An 11,245-nucleotide genomic window follows, 5' to 3' on the forward strand; every position below is an offset into this window, starting at 1 on the left:
GCGCCGAGTGGGGGGGGGGGGGATTTTTTTGGGAAACTGTGGTATTCATGGTATGTGCTGTTGCCTCAATTACTTTATTCCACTTAAGTTTCTTTATTTGGTTTTTGTAGGGGCTGCTTTGAGGTTCTTGATTTTGCCCTCAATGCTGGATTTTATGAGGGATTTTTGGCTCATCCTCCAGTAAAAGTTTCTCGTAAAGCTTATGAATTTTCAAAACAGATTGCTGGAGTTCTGCAGTTTAAATTGCACCCTCGTTGTGATCTATGGCCAGAGAATTTCTGGACCAATTTTCCTGATGGGAATGATGTAGCTTTGTACTTTTACCCTGGAAAATTTGAAAGGTTTTTTTGGTTCCTCTCTTCTTCTTCTTCTTTTAAAGCTTAATTTGAATTTATATAATAGTTTGTCACATTACCTTAGAGGATTTTTTGGTTGTAGGTCGAGAAAGAAATACTCTTCCCTTTTGAAGTTCATAGAACAGAATGATATGGCACTGAAGAGTCTCATGGGACGTGTGGAGTTACTTGTTTTTCCATCTAGCTTGTTGCACAAAAATTCCCAAAGTGAGTTAGCAAGTCTTATTTTTCTTGCTTTCAGTTTATAACAAGGTTGTTTGCAGTTATGTTTCATTACTTAGAGTGATTTTATCACAGAAGTTAATAGACTTGGCAGAAATTGATAGGGGTGAATGGAAGACCAGTACAATAATAATGTAAAGGAGGAAATTTATGAGTCATATGGATGGTTGAGTTTCTTAGTCAGTTCCGGATGGAAACCATTATTGATTATATTACTGGATATATTGTTTGTTCTGTGGAACTCCTGAGTTGTCAGTATTGTTTCAGCTGACTATACTTCTAGTCTCTCTGATTATGAGGGCATACTTTTTATTCATGATATTTTCTGATGTGAGACTTAACAAAAAATTTAGTGCGGCTTGTTTCATTGGAAATTCTTAAATAACATACTTGGAATTAATACCTCATCTAGACTCTCTTTCCTGTTTCATTTTAGAGGAAAATTTTCCTTAAGGGCTAGGCAGAGTTGTTAGTGTCCATAGGATTATATTTGATTGCAACTAATAGAACCTCAATGGATGAAAGTTTCCAAATTAGCTACTATACATTGTCATAGCTGTTGCTTTTAGGAGAAATTCTTATTTCTTCCTTCTTCTTTTTTTACATTTTTTTTTTCTGTCTGGGACATAATTTGTGTACAGCCATATAATTCAAAGCTTACATGTTGGCAAACAATCAAAAGTTGAAGTTACAAGGACCCAAAAATGTTAGGTTAGAACAAGCTCCTTAATTAGTATTTTGTGAGGTTTTGAGGTCATATTAAATCATGTAGAATGAATAAAGTTAATCAGTACCAAATCATGGGATGGAAATTGGACATACTCTTGGCATGTATAGTGCTTAGAGTCTCTTGCTTTTAGGCAGTGTAATCAGCCCTTAAATCAATGTATTGAGAGTATGCGAGACAGCTTGCCATGGCTGAATAGTCTGTTTGTGAATTTATTCTATGAAAAGTTATTTATTTAATGTTGACATTTGATGATGTTGTTTGTAAATTTTGCAACAGAACTAGATGGCAGTTTCTTCATGTGGGGTGTTTTTCGCTGTTCAAATCGCAACACCATTACTTGAAACTGCGCACTTTTCCTGCTGCCATATCCCCCACAGCTGCGTAGTATGACTGTTAAAAGAAAGATACATGTTGATCCATTCTTCAAAGGAATGAGACAGTTCAGGAAAGATAAATGTCAATCACCAAAAAAGAGATTCAACAAAATGTAGCTGATGATCTGTTCTGCTGAGTATGATGAGGAAATTGTGCCACCATGTTGGTGATTCAAGAATACATTTTAGCCGACCCTAAAATTTTGGGACTGAGACTTAGTTGTTGTTGTTGATGTAATAACATCTTAAGATAAGCCAACCTGTGAAAGATCGTTCTTAGTTTTATACACAGCTATCTTAATTAGTATTGTGATCTGGTTTTATGCATTAGAATGTGATTGAAATTTTCCAGTGTGTGATTTGTGTAAAGTTGGGATTATGAAGGCATTATGGAGGCATGTACCAAGTTCCATATTGAACGTGTACTGGATCAGTTTAAGCAATTAGAGAAAGTCTAATTGGAAATTTGGAACTAGTCCTTTTGGGGAATAAAATAAATTTGGATAGCACATTATAAGGTTGTGAAAATTTGGTGTCATAGCCACAACCATGTGGGTCTTGACATGAACGATAGGGATTTCAGTGGGGGGAAATTATAATACCTTAAATTGTGTGTGGATGTGTAGTAAATTTAGTTGATGAATTATAAAACTCCAAAAGGAAAAAAAAAAATGAAAACACAAATAATAAATGCATTATAAAGGCAAGATAGTCTATTACATAATTGGGCTGTCTGACATGTTACATGTTTTATTTATGGTATACCCTATATATGCATCATTGATTTAATGTGATGGCTCTTGTTCTAGCTCAACCATTTGTCCAAAAATGGCTTTGTTCAGGAACTGTTGCTTGTAGTGAGAGCAAACACACCAAGGTTGTTGGCAAGTGCATGATTGGCAATGAGATGGACATGAACCATTGCAGTCACCCTTTGGTCCACAATGCATTGTGGGTGTTTTTCTTGCTTCACCTCCCAATGGAAAACCTGCCAACAAGTTTTAAACCATTCAATGTATATCACTCATAGTTAAGAAAAATAATTAGATAACCTCCAGCTGCCTCCAAATTATTATTATTTTTTAAAGATAAGATAGGATTTGCCTCCAACATTATATTATGATAAATATTATTCCATAATTGTAAAAGATTACAAAATAGATAAATAAATTAGTTATTGCAATGAGTTAGTCTACCAAGATAGAGAATTTCTCTTGGCAGGTACAATTGTCTTATGCAAATATAAAAATAAAATTGCACTTGTGTAGGTTCCAAAATTTAAGAGAAAAAGCATACCATATGCAAAAGCCAAGATTGCCATCAACAAAGCCAACTTGAATGAAGCTCTTTCCATGTTTGAGTTTTGGGATGTTTGATTAATCAATTTACTGCCTGAAATAGGGATAAACTATGCCATATGTTATATAGGTGATGACAGGCTGGCAAAGTGTCTTAATTAAATGCAAATCTGAACTTTTAACTTTTCATATTGCAACAAATCCAATTGAAATCTCAAAAAATCTCGTGTCATTAAACACAGAAGCATTTGCATGCAAATAATAAATATTTTGATAGTTTGACTTTGTGGCCTAAGGTTATGAAACCATTAAAAAAATTAATATGGTTACATATTTTAAAATTTTAAATTATATGTTTTTTATGCTGTTAATACACATGTTAAATTTTGTGCCAATCAGATATTATTTACTATTTGATCCATAAAATTATTTGTTATACATAATTTTAGACAATAAAAGTTTAAAATTTAAACATTTGATTGATAATATAACTATTGATCGTTGATGCAAAGTGTCTTAATTAACTGCAAATCTGAACTTTTAACTTTCATATTACAAAAAATCTGGTGTCATTAAACACAGAAGCTTTTGCATGCAAATTAATAAATAGTTTGATCATTTGACTTTGTGGCATAAGGCTAGGACAAAATTGCCTTATGCACTTTTCACCCAAATTATATAGTTTTATGCCCCTTTTCCCAAACTAATTAGGGAAATGCCCCTCTTTTGAAACTCAACTTTTTTAAAATCAAGTTAAACCCTATAGTGACGTTTTTAAGGACCTATAATGGCATTTTATAACCCAATATCCATGAAATCGGGTTATAAAACGCCACTATAGGTCCTTAAAAATGACACTATAGGGCTCTAGAATTTTTTTTTTAACTTTTCATATTACAAAAAATCTGGTGTCATTAAACACAAAAGCTTTTGCATGCAAATAATAAATAGTTTGATAGTTTGACCTTGTGGCCTAAGGTTATGAATCCATTAAAAAAATTAATATGACTACATATTTTAAAATTTTAAATTGCATGTTTTTTATGTTGTTAACTCACACGTCAAATTTTGTGCCAATAAGATATTATTTACTATTTGATCCATAAAATTATTTGTTATACATAATTTTAGACAACAAAAGTTTAAAATTTAAACATTTAATTGATGACATAGTTATTGATCTTTGATTCTTGAAATTTTATAAGTAACGAGTATATAAGAAGAAAATGTAAAGCAATGGTAAATTTGTTAAAATTTATATCTAATAAAAATATATTGAGTAGAGTTATAGTATTAAGTTACAATTAAGTTTGTTACCAAACTTTATCCTTGGCAATTAGATAAGACATGTATGGACAAAGTGTATTTCCCATCCTATCGTATTGAACAAATAATTTTTTTTGTCAGGTTCTTTAACTTGGGATATATTTGTATGAACTTATAATTCCACTTTTTTTTTTCAATAAAACTCATAGATTTATTTTTTAAAAGTTTAACTATAGTATTTACAATTTAAAAAAAAAAAAAAAAAACTGTCTCTTTGAGAGAGCGTTAACGTTAGTGTTTTAATAGTTACTAGTTGCAAATCCACTTGATGTGCAAAAAAATTAACGATTTATTTTTTTCTTAAGTGAAAAATGACAATAGTAAATGAGATTTATAAGTTTTAGTCACAAACCCTTCTTAAATGATGTGATTATTTTCTAACAAACACAAACAAACTACATAATTGATAAAATATATTTTCTTATATTTCTATCGTGTAGTTCAGTCCTATTTAGTCCACTTGGGTCTAATTCGGTCCATTTGATCTTATTTGGTCCCATTCAGTCCTATTTGGTTCACATTGGTTCTATTCAGTCCACTTTGGTGCTATTTGGTCTATTCTGCCCACTTCAATCCTATTCGGTCTACTTTGGTCCTATTTAGTCCATTTGTCCTTATTCGGTCCATTTGTTCTTATTCAGTCCACTTTGATACTATTCAGTCCATTCGGTTCTATTCAGTCTATGTTGGTTTAATTCGGTCTATTCTATTCTATTCCGTCCAACTCGTCCACTTCTGTCCATTTTTCCCAATTCAGTCAATTACACAAACCCATATCTTTTATTTATTTATTATAATCATTTTTTTTTTTATGATATAGTTACATACTCGCATCTCATAAACAAATATTCCCTCCTCATTAATCCTTTTACATTCCTTATTTAAAAAGTTCCTGTCTTTGTGATTGATCACAGCCTCCAAAATGACATTTTGGTTTTTGCCTTTTTTTTTTTTTGCACATGATGTACATTATCAATATTCTGTTATAAATTTGATTAATGTAGAATTTCCTAAATCTTTGACTCCCCTATCTCTCTCTTAAGCTTTGCCTTACTCTCTCAACTTCAACTATATGTCTCCATTCTCTTACTTTTTCTCTCCGAAAAACACTTTCTTTCTCTAAAAAAAAAAAAAAAAATTACTACTGGTATTCTCAAATTTTGCGGGAAAATAATACATGTTTTGATAATTTGACTTTGTGGCATTGGCAGTTGGGGAGGACACGTCTGCAGAAAGTGTATTTCCCATAATATCTATCAAACAAATAAATAAATTTTGTCGGGTTCTTTAACTTGGGATATATTTGTATGAGCTTACAATTCCACTTTTTATTTGTGACGAAAATTCATAGATTTAAAAAAAAAAAAAAAAAATTTAAGTTAGTGACTATTTTTAGTATTACAATTGTAATAAGAAAGAAAGAAGAAGAAAAAAAAAAAAAAAAACTTTTTTAGAGAGGGTTAACTGCAATGTTTTAAAATTCATGTATGGAAGTACCATACTGATAACAATTGTAAACTCGAAAAAAGAAATTGACAAAATTAGAATTTTAGAGAACAAAATTGACAATTTCCCCAAATTTGAAGGTGTAAAAGTAATGCATTAAATATTAATTTAATGTAATGCTTTGAACAAAATAAATGTAAACGGTTAATTGAATAACAAATGTGTTAAATACAACTATTATCAAGTCTGAAATGTACTACTAAGAAATACATGTACTTAGAGAATGTTGATGTGGAACTTCAAAAAGAGAGCATTTTATTTCGCCGAGGATTGATGGGAATGCAGCATCATTTGTACTGCATTGGCCAATGCAGTTACTTGATTGAGTTTTATTGAAGAACGTAAGGTACAACATTTAAATAACGGTACCTAAGTTTTGCCTATGTGTAGAGATTCTAATGCCCGTAACAACCTGATATGAAAATTTGGATTCCAAAATATCCATGCACAAGGAGATCTAATCCCAAAACAATTAAACAAACCCAGAATAAGTACCAAATTAAATACAAATATTTTGAAAGTCAACAAGATATAAGGTAAAAATTATTAAAAATTCCTTGCCACTAAAATAATACAATGAGTGGATAGCTTAATTTACTTGACACAAAAAATGTCCAAAAGCAGAATCAAGGTAATATCCAATTTCCAAGTTGTATTCCAGCTCCAAATGAATGGAGCAAAACCAACTTCAGTATACGACTACTGTCATGCTATGCTTGAAACTTAATTAAAAGCTGGTGGTGAACTCATTTACACCATCCAAGGCATGTTGCAAGTAAAGCTTTATCTGTTAGAGGTGTTGAAACCTTTGTCTAAAAAAAATGGTAAGAATTAAGGTCAATGTTGTATGCAACTTCTTGAGAAATATAATGTAATGGTTATAAAAAAGGTCCCTTTTTGCCTAAAGGCTTGGGGTAGATCCTTAGCCTGCCAGAATCTCACTAGACCCTTCATTGGTAGTTATGTTCTTCTGTTAAGATTCTGTCACCTAACTGTTCTCTCTACTCTAATTCACCAAGATCCGATCAATGGCCTCGTGTCATAGCAAGTTGTACCAGTTTCACCTCTTATCACCATTTTTTTATGCGATAGACTAGAAATTACCTAGTCAATCTTTGCATCCAAAGGTCCACAGATCCAATTTGTCTTCCACATAATAGAAAGCGATAGAAGACGTTCCGTTTTCCAACCTGAAGACCTTAGCTGCAAAAAAATGAAAGAAAGAATAAACTTGTATGTCATTTGGGAGACAAAAAATAAAGGGAAGTAAGAATATAATATAACATTTTTTGTGCTTCTAAATTCTCACAGTAAAATTATTTTCATGAGTTCAGCTCCTTTTTAATTTCTTCAGTGTTTCCATTAAATGAAAAATAGCATGCATGCTCTCCAGCATATGGAGAATACACAATAACTCTTGATCTTATGCATCAGCACAATGGGTGACAGACCTGGAAAGATTAGTAGTGTATTGGATATCCCAGCCATTAGTGGAGATGGATTTCTATTATTATAGAAAAGGATGGTATTTTAAGTGCTCCAGTTGCCCCCTCATATCATGATGTATTTGCTCTTCATCCAGCTGGGCATAACACATCATGTTGTTGGATCAGTGAAAATGCAAATATGCAACTTATCACAAGGAAAGGAAAAACATCAAAGACGTACCTTTGGAATAAAAACTTCATACTGTTTATCCATCCATGATTGGCTTTCCAATTGCGCAGGCTTATTTTTATCTGTAAGGTTTGCCACAACTAGTGCGTGAAAAAATGATTTTAAGACATCTTTAGATGTCGAATCTTTGTGCAGAATAGCACTGATGATTCCCTTCTTCTCCACTAGCAAGTACTTTGCTGTAAAGACCAAAGAACAAATAATGAGCTAGAGATTATAATAAAAAATTAATTTGTATAATAGGACAAGTATTGATTAGAGCTCAACCTTTCTTGTAATGAGATCCTGCAGAATGCAACACGTCCATCCTATTAAAAAATATTACCCAACTTGTCAATTTTGTATGACATTATGAAATTATGAGAGCAATGATTATAGGAGCTAGCTCATTGCTTTTTTATTATATATATTGAGTAAAGCCATGGTCTTCTTGAATGGGGAATGCTTTGAGATATGCAAAGCAGTAATTTGATGATTGAGATGCCTTCCCAAACAAGTTGTTGCACAACTGCCATCAGAGCATCACTTCTCTTTAAACAACAAATAGTTCTAGATGGAAAAGGAAACCCAGAGTCTAAAGGAGCCTCAATGTGAATTTCATAGACTTATGAATTTTGAAACTTACAGTTCCAGGTGATTAAGTGAAGATACCCTCACACCTAAATGTACTTGCATGTGCATTGATTTAACACTCCTTGAGCTCAATGAAGTGGTCCATATGGACAACACATGTTCCATTTTAGAGACTGTTTCGGGTGAGAGAACTGGAAAAAGAATTCAGATGTCGGTGTTAAAATCCCATTGAAACAGAAGATGAAGGCTTTACAATAACAAGCCCTCAATCCCAAAACTTTGGGTTGGAAAATGAAGACCGTAAGAAATTTAAATCAAGCATCAGGAAAAAAAGCAGATGGAGAGCTTGTATTAAAACTAAAAGAAATGATATTGCACTTGTACTCTTGTGACATAGCACATGGATTTTGTCAACACAAAACGAAAAAATAAAAATCAGTTAATTGAATAACAAATGTGTTGATGTGGAACTTCAAAAGAGAGCATTTTATTTCCCCCAGGGTTGATGGGAATGCTGTTGAAATGGGCTGTGTGTGTGACTTGAATTGCCAAGCCCAAGTCAACGTAAGTTGATAGAATCCTAGTTGTAAAAGGAATGCTCCAACCGACTTTGACATATATATATATATATATATATAAATATATATATATATATTAGGTTTTGAGAAAAAAAAAAGAGCAACTGTGAGATTATAGAGAAAAAATTCCAATTAACCTAGTGAGCAGCCGCATGAGAGAAAATAGAGAAAAGAGAGGCAGCCAGCTTCTATTCTTATTTTTTCTGTGAGAGAGTGCTAGGGTGTAATTGGGATTTGGGTTTCTTGAGAGTGTTCTTGTGCACTATTGTATTTTCCATGATAATAGTGAAATCCCTGCAACTCCGTGAACGTAGGCAAATTGTCGAACCACGTAAATATTGTCTTGTGCGTGTGATTGTTTTCTTTGGCGTGTGTTTTCTCTATTTGTTTTGTTTCTCACAGGTTAGGAATTTTTGGTTAAATTCCCTACAACTGGTATCAGAGCCTAGGGTTAGGTTTGAGTGGGAGCAATGGCAGAGGAAGCAGGAAAGGCGTCTGGAATAGAAAAGTTTGATGGCACAGACTTCGCGTATTGGAGGATGCAGATTGAAGATTATCTCTATGGGAGGAAATTGCATCTGTCTCTTTTGGAGACAAAACCTGAGGTTATAAAGGCTGAGGAATGGGCTCTTCTTGACAGACAGGTACTAGGAGTTATCAGGTTAACTCTGTCTAGGTCTGTTGCACACAATGTTGTAAAGGAGAAGACCACAGCAGATCTGATGAAGGCTTTGTCTGGTATGTATGAAAAGTCGTCAGCAAACAATAAGGTGCACTTGATGAAGAAACTGTTTAATCTGAAAATCGTAGAAAATGCATCAGTAGCACAACATCTGAATGAATTTAATACTATCACAAATCAATTGTCGTTTGTAGAAATTGATTTTGATGATGAGATTTGTGCTCTGATCGTCTTGGCTTCTTTGCCAAACAGTTAGGAGGCAATGAGGATGGCAGTAAGCAATTCTACAGGAAAGGAAAAACTCAAGTACAATGATATACGAGATTTAATTCTGGCTGAGGAGATTCACAGAAGAGATGCAGGTTGAATCCTCAGGATCTGGTTCTACCCTAAACCTTGAGACAAGAGGCAGAGGTAATAACATAAATTCAAATCGGGGCAGATCAAAATCCAGAAATTCTAATCGGAACAGAAGTAAATCTAGATCAGGCCAACAAGTACAATGCTGGAATTGTGGGAAAACAGGTCACTTTAGGAATCAATGCAAAAGTCCTAAGAAGAAGAATGAAGATGATTCTGCTAATGCTGTAACAGAAGAGGTACAGAATGCATTACTTCTTACAGTAGACAGTCCACTTGATGATTGGGTTTTGGATTCAGGAGCTTCGTTTCATACCACTCCACACCGAGAAATCATACAGAATTATGTTGCAGGTGATTTTGGTAAGGTGCATTTGGCTAATGGTTCAGCCTTGGATGTTGTGGGTATGGGAGATGTTCAGATATTGTTGCCTAATGGATCTGTTTGGTTACTGGAGAAGGTTTGACATATTCCTGACCTAAGGAGGAATCTGATTTCTGTTGGACAACTTGATGATGAAGGGCATGCAATACTATTTGTTGGTGGTACTTGGAAGGTTACAAAGGGAGCTAGGGTATTGGCTCGTGGAAAGAAAACCGGTACTCTGTACATGACCTCAAGTCTAAGAGACACAATTGCAGTTGCTGATGCAAATACTGATACAAGCCTATGGTACTGCAGACTTGGTCACATGAGTGAGAAAGGGATGAAGATGCTGATGTCAAAAGGAAAACTACCAGAATTGAAGTCCATTGATTTTGACATGTGTGAAAGTTGCATCTTAGGAAAGCAAAAAAAGGTGAGTTTCTTAAAAACTGGCAGGACACCGAAGGCTGAAAAATTGGAGTTAGTACACACTGATTTGTGGGGGCCTTCTCCAGTTGCATCCCTTGGAAGTTCAAGGTACTACATCACTTTCATTGATGACTCAAGCAGAAAAGTATGGGTTTATTTTCTGAAAAATAAATCCGATGTATTTGAAACCTTTAAGAAGTGGAAGGCCATGGTTGAGACAGAAACATGTTTGAAAGTAAAATGTTTAAGGTCAGATAATGAAGGAGAGTACATAGATGGAGGGTTCAATGAGTATTGTGCTGCACAGGGAATTAGGATAGAGAAGACCATTCCTAGGATACCACAGCAGAATGGTGTGGCTGAGCGCATGAACAGAACTCTCAATGAGCGTGCTAGGAGTATGAGGTTGCATGCTGGACTACCAAAAACTTTTTGGGCTGATGTTATTAGCGCTGCAACTTACCTGATAAACCAAGGACCTTCAATTCCCATGGAGTTCAGACTTCCTGAGGAGGTTTGGAGCGGTAAAGAGGTAAAGTTTTCACACTTAAAAGTTTTTGGTTGTGTTTCTTATATTCATATTGATTCTGATACTCGTAGTAAACTTGATGCAAAGTCTAAAATATGTTTTTTCATTGGCTATGGTGATGAGAAATTTGGCTATAGGTTTTGGGATGAACAAAACAGGAAAATCATTAGAAGTAGAAATGTGATATTTAATGAACAGGTTATGTATAAGGACAGATCAACTGTAGTGTCAGATGTTA

At 33.9% G+C, this 11,245-nt stretch overlaps 1 protein-coding gene and 2 long non-coding RNA genes across 3 annotated transcripts; all 3 read right to left on the bottom strand.

Annotated features, from left to right (window-relative positions):
- Window positions 1-2,376: 2,376 nt before the first annotated feature.
- Window positions 2,377-3,076, bottom strand: LOC115979972. The gene is made up of 2 exons (XR_004089254.1): window positions 2,979-3,076; window positions 2,377-2,670 (listed from the first exon to the last, which is right to left on the bottom strand). It is a non-coding gene; the product is annotated as an uncharacterized LOC115979972 (long non-coding RNA).
- Window positions 3,077-6,423: 3,347 nt separating this feature from the next.
- Window positions 6,424-7,213, bottom strand: LOC115982748. The gene is made up of 2 exons (XR_004089723.1): window positions 7,122-7,213; window positions 6,424-7,015 (listed from the first exon to the last, which is right to left on the bottom strand). It is a non-coding gene; the product is annotated as an uncharacterized LOC115982748 (long non-coding RNA).
- Window positions 7,214-7,453: 240 nt separating this feature from the next.
- LOC115978881 (protein root UVB sensitive 3-like) lies at window positions 7,454-8,276 on the bottom strand. Its single transcript, XM_031100763.1, has 3 exons — window positions 8,115-8,276; window positions 7,757-7,797; window positions 7,454-7,668 (listed from the first exon to the last, which is right to left on the bottom strand). Exons 1-3 carry the CDS (start codon window positions 8,225-8,227, stop codon window positions 7,469-7,471), a joined length of 354 nt encoding a protein of 117 aa, XP_030956623.1. The 5' UTR covers window positions 8,228-8,276; the 3' UTR covers window positions 7,454-7,468.
- Between the last annotated feature and the right edge of the window lie 2,969 nt (window positions 8,277-11,245).

The sequence above is a fragment of the Quercus lobata genome, chromosome 3 (assembly GCF_001633185.2).
Source record: "Quercus lobata isolate SW786 chromosome 3, ValleyOak3.0 Primary Assembly, whole genome shotgun sequence".
Classification (NCBI taxonomy): domain Eukaryota; kingdom Viridiplantae; phylum Streptophyta; class Magnoliopsida; order Fagales; family Fagaceae; genus Quercus; species Quercus lobata.